This window comes from Solea senegalensis, linkage group LG19 (genome assembly GCF_019176455.1).
Source record: "Solea senegalensis isolate Sse05_10M linkage group LG19, IFAPA_SoseM_1, whole genome shotgun sequence".
Lineage (NCBI taxonomy): Eukaryota > Metazoa > Chordata > Actinopteri > Pleuronectiformes > Soleidae > Solea > Solea senegalensis.
The window spans coordinates 14,579,590-14,595,549 of NC_058038.1; the positions used below are offsets into that span (position 1 = coordinate 14,579,590).

General features: G+C 38.8%; 1 protein-coding gene across 2 annotated transcripts; it reads left to right on the forward strand.

The window, feature by feature from the left end:
• Positions 1-1,647: 1,647 nt before the first annotated feature.
• slc6a16a (solute carrier family 6 member 16a) lies at positions 1,648-15,602 on the forward strand. Of its 2 annotated transcripts, XR_006362364.1 has the most exons (13): positions 1,648-2,203; positions 7,618-7,837; positions 8,303-8,460; positions 8,932-9,058; positions 9,151-9,326; positions 9,710-9,820; positions 9,907-10,148; positions 10,868-11,048; positions 11,949-12,150; positions 12,778-12,937; positions 13,051-13,213; positions 14,106-14,909; positions 15,036-15,602. XR_006362364.1 is itself a non-coding variant. In XM_044051935.1 (12 exons), the coding sequence occupies exons 1-12, from the start codon at positions 2,201-2,203 to the stop codon at positions 14,451-14,453; spliced, it is 2,091 nt and encodes a 696-aa protein (XP_043907870.1). In that variant the 5' UTR covers positions 1,648-2,200; the 3' UTR covers positions 14,454-15,602. The 2 variants fall into 2 exon arrangements, 1 of the variants encoding a protein (XP_043907870.1); XM_044051935.1 differs by having other exon boundaries at positions 14,106-15,602.
• The last annotated feature ends 358 nt before the right edge of the window (positions 15,603-15,960 follow it).

The window sequence follows — 15,960 nt, forward strand, 5'->3', positions numbered from 1 at the left end:
AACATTATATAGAATTCAGATGATGGGATTCACAGTAATATGTTTATGGATACCAGCACACATAGGGGTTAAAGGGAACGAAATAGCAGACAATGTGGCCAAAGCAGCAACAGGACATAATAATATAGATTTAACAACAAAATTAAGCAAAACAGAAATGAACAGCATCATTAAACAAAAGCTAAAGGAGAGATGGCAAAAACAATGGGAGGAGGAGAGGAAAGGAAGATGGTTTTACAGTATCCAAAGAAAAGTGGGAGCAGCAAGGCACACAGAAAGAGGCAGGAAAGAGGAACTATAATATCAAGGATCAGATTTGGCCACATTATTTCTCATCAATAAACACAATACAGACAGATGTGATCACTGTGGGCTGGAGGAATCCATTCATCATGTTATAACACCATGTCAGAAATACCAAAGGGAGAGAGAAGTAATGATTAAAAAGTTGAGAGACATTGATGAGGAATTGGAGTTGGTAGATGTATTGCGGAAGATCCGGAGAGAGTGTGACAAGATATTACTTCAGTCTCTTAAAACCACAAAGTTGATTGGGAGGATATAGGATGTGTGTGTGTGTATGAATAGGTGTATGTATATGTATGCATATGCATGTTTGTGTTTTGTAGTATGCAGTCAAATTCTTGTCTGCTTGACTTTTATTTTTTTGGATACAACAATCCCTGTTAGAGCACCATCTAAAACTGTAAGTGTAATTCTGTCTGCCGTCACCAGAGGGCACAGTTTTTGAGTTTTTTCATCAATCCTAGCAAGTTTGGTTCAGATTGGACCAGGATTCGCAAAGTTGTAACAGTTTTTTTATATATATATATTTTCTGCTTCCACCAGGAGGAGCTGTTTTCAGCAACATAGTTGTCTTCAGCAACGACCCATCATCAATCATAGCAAGTTTGGTTGGGTTAGGACCTTCCATCGCAGAATGTTTAATAAAAGACACTGGAACTATGGAACACCCTCCCCTTTAACATCAGAACACTCAGCACCCTGGGAATTTTTTAAGTTTACCTAAGATTTATTTATGTTTTATTATATTGTGACCTTTATTGTGATTATTAATACTACTACTATATATGAAGAAAATTATACCAAGTGTTTTTATTTTTTTCCCCGTTTCACAATAATAAATACAACAGCAATGATAATAACAATAATTATATGTAATTAATACTGTTATTATTTTTGTCGTTGTTGCTGTGATAGTCAGTGTGGTATTAATTATTTTAATACTTTATTAATCCCCTTAGGGAAATTATTCTCTGCATTTTCACCCATCCTAGAATTAGGAGCAGTGGGCTGCCACACTGAGTAGCGCCCGGGGAGCAATGGGGGTTGGGTACCTTGCTCAGGGGTACCCCAGCCCTTTCAACCTGGTGGGGACTTGAACCGGCGACAAGCCAAGTTCCCTCTCCACTTGGCCACAGGCTGCCCTTCAGAGAGGATGCAGCACACAGCGCCACCTACTGGTCAAGCTTATTTTTTTATCTCTCCTTATTTCCAAAGTGTTCTGCCCAGTGAGTTTTTTTTTTATTTTTCTCTCTGTTGAATGTTTTTTTTAATTGTTTGTATAGGGTTAATTAACTCTTTGTATTGTATTTATCAGAAGTTATTATGTTGATGTTATGATGTTCGAATATGTTGTGTATTTACTTCTGTCACTGACAGTAATGTTTTTTGGGGGTTGTTTGTTTACTTAAATAGGAAATAGTACTAAGAAAGTTTTACACATCGTCTCTTATTAGTTTTTATGCTCTTGATTTTGTAAGACCATAATGTTCTCAGAATACTGTAGGGATAACTCTTGCTGTCCAAGAATGACTGGGGGGGTCAATGGGAGTCCTTAAAAGGGCATGTGTGTGTGTGCGTGTGCGTGTGCGCGCGTGTGTGTAATGGGAGGGCAGTTCGGCTCCAGCTGCACTATAACTGCTTCACTCCTTGCCTTGGCGACGACAGCGTGAATCTGTTTCAGTGCAAGAAAAACGTGGCCACGACTTTGTGACCAAAATAAAAACCCTGTCCAGTCGAGACTTGTCTCTCATTACAAGCCTGTTTCTTTCCCCGAATAATACTAAAACAAAGACGGGTTTGTTAAAGATAAGTATCCTTCCTTGTGAGAGGGACAACCAACACCACCAGAGCTGCTGGAAACTCTACTCCTGTGCTGGACCGCGCTGTCAGCAGCATGGTATGTTCACAACAACACACACTTTAAAAACGTGACTCCGTTCACTCGCAGTCACATTTAATACTTTTTTCCTTATGTTATTGTCACTCCCTGTGATGTTGTGCACTGATACTGTTGTATCACTAACCGTTATCTACCAGAGTGTAATCGGCTACTGAACCAGTCCGGGAAAGACTCTGGTTGACTGTGACTCTGGATAATCTCAGTTTTGCAGAGTGTGTTTTCCTCACAGGAGTTTACGCTGTTCCACCACATGTTCAGACACAGATATGTATCACCACATATCTGTAGCTTAACATATGTGTTGTCATGTCACTGTCATAGCCTCGTGTCATTGTACAAACTGTAACTCCTCTTCATAATGAGTTAAAAATGTTGGGTTTTTTTTGAGTCTGATATTTTATTCCTATTCTCCTTTTTATCCATCTATGGAGATCTAACATCACATACTGTAGATATACTGCTCCGTACAGGAGTATGAAACAAAGTTATTTGTTTTCATATACTTTAGTGGAAATGCTAAAGTAAAGCAGGGACAAAAATCTAATGGTCTGTATTTCCTTTTTTTCTAAATGTAGAGTTAAGATGTGACAATGTACACATTCATTGTTTATTGTAATAAAAACCACTCACATTAAGAAGAATTTTCAATATTGGAATAATCTTGAATGGAGTAAATCAATACTGTTAATGCTTGTTTGCCGTCATACATCCCAGTATTTGAGTTTAACGTGTCACAAGGGAGAGCCTGCATCTTTTCAGTCATCCCAGAACCTCCTAATTAATAATGACCTCATTTAAAATGTCTTATTTTTTAGTAGAACATGTTTTGATATGTGATTTTCTGGAATACTAATGTTAATATTGTGTTTTCCAAGGAACTAAAACATTAATGTACATTTTAGAAACTACAAACCACATGAAGGTAGATTATATTTCTGTTTATGAGTGTGTTTTAGGGACATTTTAAGAGTTTAAATTGGATTTTTACAACATTATTAATATCAATACATCAATATTGTGAGGAAATGTTCCTGTCAGGATTTGTCCCACAGCTAATGGAGAGCCAGCACTAATAGCCGTCTACAAACACGCCGCTGCTCTGTTTCTGCATGTTTCCCAAACTATGATAAATAATCCTAATCCTTGTTTTCTGTATTGTTTAATAACACAACCTGTGTGCAGAGGTATTTTAATCCTATAGAACCTATAGGCATCAGCTAAATTAGTGTGACTGACAGCTACTCATGTTATGTAACACTCTGGGGGGGTTGGTAATTTATAGCCACGTAAGGTCTTGGTACTGCTTGCTGAGATCAACTTCAGTCCAACATAAACAGCTAATTATATGTTGTCGCTCCCATTCTGCAGCGTTTTGAAGCCACGGCTGTGATTTATTTCTTTTTCTGTCATTTGTAACTCACATACAGTAGTATATATATCATGGTCAGGCCAAGTGATTCACATTTGTGATCTTTACAAGGCAGCACATCTAGACTGGCTTTCAGATCTGACTCAACCTAGATTTATTTATCAAGATATTACTCCACGAGTTTCATTTACGCGTAATGCAAGTTCTGCAATCTGATCTTCAACCCAGAGTGGTTGGCTTGAGTTAAAGTTGGAAAAAGTATGGAAAGTTATTTGATGGCCCAATGAGCGCGATTGTTTACGTTACTCTTGAGTGAAGACGGGAGTGGTACAGAGTTGAGGGCCCGGATTGGGCAGATTGCCAAAAGTACATTTATGAAAAAGAACCCAAGAAGAAAACACTTGGCCTCCTTTTCAAACATGTCCACATGTAAAATGAAAGGGACTTTCTTACAAATGTTTGTAGAGGCTTGTGTGTCGGAAAACGACATTAACCCTCACAATATACAGTATGTACACAAAAGAGTATGTTTGTGCTCGTTAATGCAAGTGAGTTTCACTTAAATTTAAATGTCTTCTCATTAAAAAACAAATAAAAACAGTTTAAGTGAGTTACTACAGTGACTCACTTAAACTGTTTAAGTTTAGTTTATCTTTAAGATTAGGGATAATGATTTGGTTAGGCTGCGCAAATGAAAATTAGAAAAGAGAAGGAAATGGAAAAGTCCCTTTTTGAAAGAAATGTAAATGTATAATCAATTTTAAAAGCAATGCAATAGAAAGTGTGTTGTCAAATTTAAAAAAGGCATTTATATTTAAAAGGATGACAATCTAGGACTAAATAGTTTTTCCCACTTCTATTAAGATGTCAAAATGGTGAGGAGCATTTTAATGATAATAGTTAAATGTATTAATTGGCACCTTTCACTCATTGTCACATTACAGCAACTAAAAAGAACACAGACAGCTACATAAGAACAAACCGCAATAATGAAAAGAGAGAAGTGTCGTTTACACAAATAAAGTTCCTAACAAAGTTATTTACCTTTGCTGAGGCGGAGTCAGTAAGCAACAGTATAGTATATGTGCACCAACAACAAATATCATAAGAAAACAATAGGTACAAACAGTATAGATAAAGAACAAAGTATAAGGCGGCGGCGTGTGACGCAAATACCTTGGCCTCATATAGTTTTGAACAATAATAGTATGTCATCAAAGTGTTTTTTCTTTGCCATACAATAAGAAGACATACACAGGCTTCCTGTGGGGCTATTTTCAGCATCAATGTGGACATCGTGTCTCATTAAATGACAAAAATCAGTGGTTTACAGTGGTTGATTTTACAAATGAGGGAAGAAAAGGGACGACTTTGTGTTTGAGAAGCACATTTTGGGCTTATTTGCTTAAGGAATCCCTACGGTGTGGTGGTTACTATACTGGTGCCTCACAGCAAGAAGACTCCAGGGTCCAACTCTTGGTTTTGACTCGAGCTTTGACATGTGGAGTTTGTATGTTCTCCCCTTGGTACCCTGGATTCCCCCTACACTGCCAAGAAATAGGAGGAGTTTTTTTCTGCACTGTTTAGGGGTTAGGTTTTGTTGAAACTGGAGATGTGAATGGCTTTTTGTCCCTCAATGTAGGGATGGTTCAATACTGGTCAAAAAAATCATTGGCTCAGACAGTCATGTTCAGGCTGTTTATTTCTTCTTTTTGGTAGAACAAAATTTGTTACACAGCTGGAGAGTAATTTCTTTGAAATGACTCTGCACAGACGTTAACAGCTTCAAAGTGAATTCACTTTATACTGCCAAGAAGGAAGATTCCCTCTCTTTACCAGTTTTTGTACAACACAGTAGTGCTTGTTGAAACAATCTAATAGTCCCTCTCCTTGTTAACAACTCTGTCTGCATGGCTTACCATGTGCTTCAGTACCACCCACAGTGTGAACCAATGCAAACCTAACACCCCCCCAGTGCACTGCCCCTCTCGCTGTCTCTCCACATGTCTCACACCCTCAGTTCTGTCCAGTGGCAGTGGCTGCTCCTTCCTCTCAATTTGTGCATGCATGTTTCCATGTGGCCATGTTGTCCTGTGCAGCCACATGCCTCTCTGGGTCACACGCCTGTTGTAATTTTCCATCCTCACCCACTGATACCAGAACAGGCACATAGAAATAATCCAGCTGAGTCATGTTCTAAAGCCACTTTGGCTCATGCAAATCATTTTGGATGTGGCCCATTCGTCATAGTATGAGGGTGTAGTTTGCAACTCATCTAATTTCCTTTCCTTTGAATTGTAAGATTGCAGATTGTAGCAAATAGAAGACTCCTCCGCTCACAATTGTTGTTCTACGTTGCCATTTAAAGCTTCCTTTTATAATTGTGAAACAAAATGGGCAAAAACACTTAGTAACAGGACATTCTCTGGTCCTTTTAAAATAAAAATAAAAACTAGTCCAGATGGACATTTTGAGGCTTAGGAGTTAAAGGGATACAAAATAAATTTACAGGTCTTACAATGAAAAAGGAGAAAACAGAAATTAAAATAAAAAATACAAGATATTTGAAAAAGAAAATCTTCAATGTACAAACAGGTCTTTAAAGGGGTAGAATGCAACAGATAACAGAAATAATCAATTACTTTCACACATTTGCTTATTATGAATTTCTTGAAAGTGTAAACTTGGTGTCATAAACTATTGTTCCTCATATAGGTGCAAACTTCTACAATGTTTACACTATAAATAGTACACTATAAATCTCATGCTGTGTATATTCTGGTTACTCACTGTCAATGTTGCATATAGGCTATTTTTTATTTTACTTTTGAATGTCTTTGCTGCTGAAGCTCTGTAAACGTCCCTATTGTGGGACAAATAAAGCGCTGTCCTATCTAATCTTAACATACCAAACCGCACATTTGTGATGTTGCTGTAAGATTTCAGTGACTGGTGAATTTGGCGAAACCTACGGTTGCCGATGGTAAACGGCACGTGTGACATTCCTGATGTTATGTTATGTTGTGACGCAGCCGCATAACCTGACGCAGAAATTGGAAAACCGTTTTGTTCATGTCACTTGTAACTTAACCAGAGTAAAGATTGAACGAAGGCCTCTTTTGAAAGCGTTTGTTCTGGGCCATCAATAGTGCAAAAGTGATCTTGTATTTTATGACTTGAATTACTCAAAAATAAACGGGTCAGCCACAACAGTAAAATGATTTACAGGTTTGAATGTTAATCGGGCTAAATGAAAACATCCGTTTAAGGTTTAAAGGTTTAATCACAGACTGTAGATTCAACTGTCAACCCCTAAATATCATAAACAGACACAAGCTTGGACACAAATGGAATTTATTGCACTTTAAACATGACATTTTGAATGAACCTTTTGAATGTACCTTTAAAATAACTATAAATTGTTGTATATTGTAAATATCTTTACTCACTTATCTTTTACAACTCTTCATGTTTAACCCAGGGATTCCACTGAATGCCTGTGTTCTATTTTTGTCAGATGACACTGGGACAGCAAGACAAATGCCTTTACGACATTAAAAGCGTTATTTTCAGAATAAAAGCCCCTGTTTCCATTCTTTTCTCTCTTTTTTTTACATTTTCTGAGAAACTGCCCTGTGTACAGACATGATCTCACCGCCCTTGTTTATTTATTTAAAAAAAAATATGTTGTTTTCTATAGTGGGTCAGAGGCCCGGGTTTAGCACACATGTGACACAAAAACAGCAAAAACACAAGACTGGCCGTCTTCCTGTTCCCTCTTTCTGATAGTCAGGGGTCTTTATTCAGTCTCCCCAGACACCATAGACTCTAAATATTGTTACAGACTACTTCCGTGTTTTCATTGTCTTACACACAGGGCTTTTTCTGTCCATTAACACAGATGCTAAAACATCCAAGGAATATTCTCCTACAAGCTTTGCAGCTTGTCAAAATGCATTTTTAGCAAATAAGTAAGCCTGTCTATCGGTTCAATATCAATTGAATTTTACTCATTCTTCTGCTTCATTTTTCTTTATACAAGACAGGAAAGCCTCCCCTAGACAACAGCGAGGACAGAGGCTGGCTGGGTGAGGGTCAGTCTGAACTTCAGCTAACAAGTGATCCAAGTGAAGCACAGAGAAATGACGAAGACCGGCCCGCATGGGGGTCCAAAGTCCAGTACGTGTTGGCCCAGGTGGGCTTCAGTGTGGGCTTGGGAAATGTATGGAGGTTCCCGTACCTTTGCCATAAAAATGGAGGAGGTGAGTACATATGGACTTGTGACATCAACGTTGTGCCTGTGTGGTCCAGTGTGTTACAATTAAAAGGTTTTTTTGGCAGAAATGAATTATGTAATCATGTTCACATTTTTATGTGCACTCACAAAGGATATCCTTCAAAACTATATACACAAATCTAACACGGGTAATAATTTATTTGAAATAAAGATCATTTCTTTTTTGTAGAGTTACAGCACAAAGATTTGCTGTTGAAGTGAAAGCTTAACATGCAAACTAAGAAAAACAGTATCCGTTCTGATATTCGAAGGTCATCACAGTTCCCTGAGTTGCAGTGAGCAGAGGAGTCATTCGTTTGTTACAGTGCACAGTCCCATCAATAGATGTCACTTATTCTTATACATTGGTTAAAGTTAAACATTGTAAAGAAGCACATGAAGATGAAGATGAAGAAGAAGTCATTTGTTAAAACCCTTGTCTTCCCTCCAGGGTCTTTCATGTTGCTGTATGTGTTTCTTCTCCTGATTGTGGGGGTTCCTCTTTTCTTCATGGAGTTGGCAGCTGGCCAGAGCATTCGACAGGGCAGCATCGGCGTGTGGAAGCACATCTCCCCAAAACTGGCAGGGATTGGCTACTCCAGCTGCATGGTGTGAGGACTTTTCTTCTTGGTTTTCTTCTTCATTTTCTATTTCTATGTAGTTCCTGGCACCTTGGCTAAGCGGTTGTGCTTTGGTGGCTGTTTTATGGGGGCAGCGGGCAGCGGTCATTGTTTTTAATATGTTACCATCAGAAAAATGGCTCTGTCCATATCGTAACCATTTTATACATGCTTTATACAAACGGAGACCAGGCAAGCACTTTAATAAAGCGTGAGATGCCGCTGACTTGTGCACGTTTCCTCCTCAAACTTGTTTATTGCACAAAAAAAGCACCATTGCTTAAGATCCAGTCAGTTTTAGTGACAAAATGCATTTGTCACATTGTTGTTCATTTACATGAATGTAAATTTCCCCACTGCTGGACTAATAAAGGATTATCTTATCTTATCTTATCCTATCTTAAGTCGGCACATATAGTTTCCTGTTGTGTATTTCAATTGCTTGTTGTGTCTCCTCCAGGTTTGTTTTTACGTGGCCCTTTACTACAATGTTATCATTGCATGGAGCCTGTTCTACATGGGTAACTCTTTTCAGTATCCTCTACCTTGGGAGCACTGCCCAGTTGATGTAGCCACTAACGACACAGGTACTGAGGAGATAAACAAAATGAGGAGTTATACTGTACATATCCCAGTCAATTATGGTGAAAGAAAAAGTTTTTCTGTCCTCAATTTACAGTAAAAGAATGCGCAAGCAGCTCTGCAACATCGTATTTCTGGTTTCGCAAGGCTCTTAACATCACCAACTCCATCGAAGAATCTGGAGAGTTTAATGCCATCATGACCGGCTGTTTATTGGCGGCTTGGACAATTGTGTCATTGGCAATGATCAAGGGCATCAAGTCTTCTGCAAAGGTAAATCAGTCTACTCTGCTCCACCATTTCCTCAAATGTCAAACTAATGTAAACTAAGGTCTAGTGTGTAAGAATAAAAAAGAGATAATTAGTGGCAGGTAATGTGAGAACGCAGAGTTCAACAAACACAAGACTCTTGATTGAAACACGTGATCGGCTTAGTGAGTGTGTGTGTGAACTCATTTGACAATTGTTTCAATTAAGGGCGTTTGTTAATATTTAAATGTTGTGCACTACAGTTTTAAGTTAATATATAAAGCTTATTCCATGGCTACAAGAGAACAATACATATCTACTTAAAAGCAATTATACACTCACACACATGCATATGGATAGTATGTTCAATCTCTGTCAGTAACTCCTTGTTTTTCCTAATTCCATAGGTGATGTACTTTTCCACAGTCTTCCCCTATGTGGTGCTCTTTATTTTCCTCATTCGAGGATTGATGTTGGACGGTGCAGTTGAAGGAATCACCTATATGATTTATCCTAAAGTAAGCCCACTTTTTTCTTTGTTTGTTTCTCTTTATTTTTTTAACCAAAGTCTTTGTGATTATAATAATGCTGTGCCGTCTTTCAGCTGGAAATCTGGGGGAATGTGCAGGTGTGGCGACAGGCTGCCACACAAGTCTTTTTTGCCCTCGGCCTGGGCTACGGCTCCGTTATCGCATATTCCTCCTACAATCCCTTCCACAACAACTGCCACAGGGATGCACTGATGGTCTCTGGCATTAACTTCATGACGTCTGTGTTGGCCTCGTTGGTAGTTTTTGTTGTGCTGGGCTTCCGTGCCAAGAACATTGCACTGCGCTGCGTGGCTAAGTATGTGTGTGTGTGTGTGTGTGTTCCCTTGATTTATCATTAGCAACATGTAGTTGTTTGTTTTTCTTGCACAACCACATTAACATACAAGGAAATCCATGACCTTGCTCTGAAATACAACGTTTCACGTCATATTGTCCAGCCTGACCTCTGGTCACAAAAGGTGACCGATCATTTTCAGTGATCTGTGATTCAGTGTCTCCTCATCCATGGTACAGTCTTCTGCCCAATGTGATATCAACCGACATTATTGCCGCTTTTAACGCCCTTTACAAATGCACTTTCAGAAGATTTGAACAATTATTGCTTTTAGTGTTTTAGTAACATTGTTTTCTTTAATACAATTATATTCTTGTATTTATTTTATTGACTTCTGCTACATCAAACATCTGCTGTGGGAACCACTAGAGAGGGAGAAGCCAAAAGGAAATGTGTGTGTGTGTGTGTATATATATATATATATATATGTGTGTGTCTGTATATACGTATAGACGTGTCAACTTTTAACAGTATTTTGTTTATTTTACCATTTACTATTGCTTATTTCTATACTGTTTCCATTGTAAACGTCACTGTTGACTACCACACTATAGTGTCAGTCTCATTGTGGTCAGCCGGACTGTCTGGCATGCATATATACATATATACATACAGTATTACAAAATGTACTCTTTACTATATGCAGTAAATGTGCGTTTTCATGTTGTATTCTCTTTCAGAAATCTTGGTCTGCTAAGCTCCGTGGCATCACATGGACCTGAACAGCACTGGTGGCCTTCGTTTAACATAACCGATCCGGATTCTGTGTCTTTGCCTGAGTACAGAGATTGGTACAGTCACTACAGCTCCGTGGTGAGCTCCAACATCACTGACTGCAGCCTGGAGGAGGAGATGAATAAGGTCAGGGAGAGCAAACACACAGTCATGTCAAACTCATGTTTAAAGAGTGTGGGAAGACTCACTCTAATTAAACCCATTATACGTGTCTTGTATTGATTTATGTTTCTGGAAAGACATTTGAGAGTCTCTTCATTAGGTGTCGACACAGGATAACTTAAAATAAATAAATAAAAGTCAACCAGGAGGAGAACATTTCAATAACATAGTGTGTCGGTAAACTGCTGAGTTTCCCAGGACTCCTCAGGAATCTGAGAGGTGCAGTAAAAAGTGTCCAGCAGACATGAGGATGAAAACACATGTGAGATGGAAGCCCGCTGTGACAGAGGAGTGAAAGGAGAGACAAAGGAAACGGAAAAAAAAGAGGCACTAAAAGTCATCATATATCAAATTGTTTATTTTATGACAACAAAAACATCATTGGTCTTAAACGTAGAGGTATTGTATTATATTGTATAAACATTGTTCATAGTAGTAAGCGGTACAAAAACACACAAGATCAGGCAACAGAAAATACAAATCCATCAATCATGGAGTCAAAATACTCGTGTTTTTATTATAGCTGTCACTGTCAGCATGTTCATTGGGATTAATTTATTAATTGGGATTAGTCAAAATAAGTGAGTGAAGCTACGGCTCTGCTGATATAAATCTAAAGGTCGCATTCATAAGGTAACTTTATTTGATTTAGAATAGTAAGAGTTGCTTTACATTGTTAATATTCAAAACTGTTGTGAATTGCAAATGAATACAATTTTAGACCACGATTTACCATGCAACTAATTGCGATTAATAATTAAAAATGAACTGTTTGACAGCCTTAGTGCTTACACACCAGTCTACATTTAAAAATACACTTTTGGACACGTTGTCTCTCTGCTGTCTGTCCATGTGTGAGTGCAGGGCGTTGAAGGGACAGGTCTGGCATTCATAGCCTTCACTGAGGTGATGGCCCTCTTCCCGGCCAGCCCCTTCTGGTCCACCCTGTTTTTCCTAATGCTGCTCAACCTGGGCCTCAGCACCATGTTTGGCACCATGCAGGGAATCCTCACACCACTTATGGACAACTTCAGCTTCTTGGGACGCCACCGGACTGCACTCACAGGTATTAATACACAAATAAACACATGTTCCACATTGCTTTTTATTACTGGCAATTAAAGCTTATTGTTTTGAATAAATTAAAAAAAACAAAAACTCATACCCTGTATTACATGTAGTATTTATACAGGTATATAAAATAATTTCTCTTGTGTCTGAATTAATACTGAGCAGTCATTTTTTATTTTTTTAAGAATCCAGCAATTAAAAGCTGAGCGATTTATTTTGTGTCAAGACATACAGATGCAACAGCGCATTGCGAGATGGCTGCAAATAGGTCAGAGTACAACTCAATACACAAAGTCGTGAATTCTTCTGCTCAATAAAAGCAGTGTGATGGGATAAATGCTTCTTGCCCCCACCCTCCCCTGCACTGCCCGACGTATACACACAAACGCTCCCTCAGTCAGGTCTGATAGTATTGTTTGACAGAGCCTGTTTTCAAATGAAATAGTGTTACACCATTTCTGCTCACACTGACCAAACTGAGGCAGAAATTATAACAGAAAAATGATTCACTGTAGCTTTTCACATCAGAAATAAAAAAGAAATAAAAGCAGCTGTATGTGTCTTGTAGCAGATGCCAAATGTACTTACCTTAACTAGTTTCTCCCTTATTTGTTTTTTTCAGTTTCCAGCTGTGCTTTGGGCTTCTTGATAGGCCTGCTGTTCACACAGCGCTCGGGCAACTATTTTGTGGCTATGTTTGATGACTACTCGGCAACTCTGCCGCTCATCATTGTAGTCATTTTTGAAACTATCAGTGTGTCGTGGGTTTATGGAACTGATCGGTAAGAGGAGAACACATTTGACTGCCTTTGCTAAATTTGTGCCATTCAATTCCCTTTATCTGTCATGCTCTAAAAGGTGCTCCTGATATTACTTTTTTATTTCCCCACTGCAGCTTCTTGGATGATATTGAAGTCATGCTCAAATGGCGCCCTCCAGTGGTGTACAAATATCTTTGGAAATATGTTTGTCTGCTGGCAATGATTGGGCTTCTGGCTGCCAGTTTGTTGCGTATGGTCTTTAAATCTCCCACGTACACGGCCTGGAACCAAAGCACAGTAAGTACTTTGACTGCACCGGAGAATTAAATGTCAAATAACAGTTTAACCATGACACCTCTCTATATGCTCATTCTGTATGTAATAATGCTGTATTTTTCTTCAGTATCAGATAACAATGATTCAGTATATATCAATATAATGTTTAAATATTGGGCAAACACATAATTACTCTGAAAGCTTTTACCTCAAATTCAAATGTTTCTGTTTGCTGTTTTGAGCCTGTTTTTTACATTTTAATTCATTTAATTCTGATAATGTTTTTTTGCCACATTGCCCGGACCTAATGTGCATCATTTGAAATACACAGCGTTTGTGTCAGCCTGTCGAAGCACGATGTACTATCATTTACACGTAATGTTCTTTCAACATGTGCGCTCAATGCGCTCGATTATACACTCACCAGCCACCTCTTTAGGTATTTAAGTGTCCGCTGTTGTGTTCTTCTGCTGCTGGAGCTCATCTGGTTTGAGGTGGTGCATTTAGAGATGGTCTTCTACAAAACCTGGTTGTAATCACAGGGACACATAGAGACAAACAGCCATTTATTCTCACACCTCAATCATTCAATTTAGAGTGTCCACTTTGCCTAATCCCCAAATCTGCATGTTTTTGGACTGTGGGAGGAAACCGGATAACCCGTAGAAAACTTACATGCACACGAGGAGCATGCAAACTCCAAGCAGAAAGGCCCTTGTTCTGACCTAGGATCATGAACCTAGGTCTTCTTGCTAACTTTTACACCAATCACGTGGCCAAATTTCTTATTCATGGATGTTATTATAGCATCTATAAAATGAAAAGGCTCCATAACTCCAGAGTAGCTCTGTTACCATCTAATGCTCCCTCGCTCCCTCTCTCTCTGATGTGCTCTGTCCCTTCGTCTCTTCAGGGTTCTGAGATGACTCTCGAGTATCCAGGCTGGGCCTTGGCTATGATTGTCATGCTCATCGTCTTTGCAAGCTTGCCTGTTCCCATTGGCTACATCCATTCTGTCCTGAAAGACCGCAGGCTCCGTAGCGCTCACTCTAAGGAGGGAGGCGGCCAGGAGATGCACCGTGAGTTGTACACCAAGTGCAATTCCACCGAGCAGCTGGATTCAAACTCCCAATGTCGAGCCCCCACTGCGGAGGGCGAGCGTCGTCCGTCTGCCTTCCCTCCAATGGGCAACGAACTCTACCAGCCACTGGGGCAGGAGGAGGAGGAGGACGATGAGGAGGAGCAGGATACAGGAGTATGAGCGCAGCTGGCAAGAAAGAGACGTCAACAGAATAAGACTTTTATCAGTGGCAAAGTCTTTGGGTTGCACCCCGTAATCTTTCATTCAAGTGAATGCTACGTCAATGACAAACCAAAGTTATTTTGACTATTTATATTAACACACTACCTGTCAATTTTAAAGCTCTTTTAAATTTTGTGGATCTATGAAATGTATGAAACTGACCTCAGCTTCTTGTACATAACTCATTATTTACTGAGCCTAAAGTGCTGTTTAAGAAAAACAAAAAAATAGCTATGTTTGTGTTACCAGCATGTCACACTGGGATTGTATATTGTATATACTAGTCTGTTTTTGTGTGGGGTTTATACTTTATCGTGTGGTTAAGTAGCTGGTAAATTGAAGGAGGAGGAGGAGGATGATGATGACGATGACGAGGGATTTGCATGAAAACATTCTACCTCGAGAAACTGTGAGGTGAGTGTTTGAGCACTTCTGTTGTGAATCAATTTGTCTAGATATGTAAAATAGGTGTGTTTTGTTTGTATTCATGTCATTTTACCTCATGAGAGCTCAGTGATGTTTGTACATGTGTTCACACAGTGTTGCAGTATTGTGTCGTTATCGACGAGGACTGAAATAAACCTCCAGATGGCAGTGAGTGATTCACACAGCTTCTTCACTCAAACCAAAGTGATTGAAGTGAAATATTAAAAGGTAAAATTTCTACTTCATCAAGAATTTTCAACTTTATTCTGGTTGCTGAGAGTAAAATATTGGTAAGGCGTTTTATTCATTTAGTTAAAGGTTGGTTGAGTTTTTAGCTGACTTTTTATACGGCTTAATGGACTAAGTTTTAAAATGAAATAATACTATAGTGTTTCTGTGAAAATGTTAGATCATGCCTGTAGGAGCCATATATTACATTTGTTTTTTCTGGGTTTATTCTTCCTGAACACCAGGGGTCCTATTGGTTAAAGGTCGAGGCTGGCCACAACATATTTAAGTTCATGTGTTGCTCATTTTTGGGAAGCAAACAGTTTTTGACTGTGTTCAGAAGACGTGTGAGATTTTATAATTTAAAGACTTTGTATGGAAAACTGATTGGAAGTAATGTCGCAACAGAGTGTGGACTGTACGCAAATAAATGCTATTTGAGTTCAAGTATAAGAAAGTGTTGGTATCAGTTTCTCCGAGTTACATGTCTGAACAGATTACCAATTAGCAACCAGTAGCAGCTGAAAATGGGACTTAGTCACAAAGTTAGTTAAAAAGTTTCAAATCAATTGAAATTAAAGGTGGTACACATTTATTTGACTCCATCCCAACGCCACAGGACTTGATCTCCAACAAGTGTCAGTTACACAACAAAGTGCTGCCATAAATTAAATTAATGCACAAATGTATGAAAATAAACATACATTTGTGCATTGATGACAGGGCATTTAGTGTGTGTTTAGTGTGTAGCAAAATGTACACCTTTTTGAATAAAATAAAAGTATTGCCTGAAGCAGCCTAAATGTGGTGC

Excerpts from the sequence above, each read along its gene's own strand:
- slc6a16a (XM_044051935.1), top strand. Across the intron at positions 12,151-12,777 it reads CCACCGGACTGCACTCACAG|TTTCCAGCTGTGCTTTGGGC; the intron begins GTATTAATACAC and ends TGTTTTTTTCAG. Across the intron at positions 12,938-13,050 it reads TGGGTTTATGGAACTGATCG|CTTCTTGGATGATATTGAAG; the intron begins GTAAGAGGAGAA and ends TCCCCACTGCAG.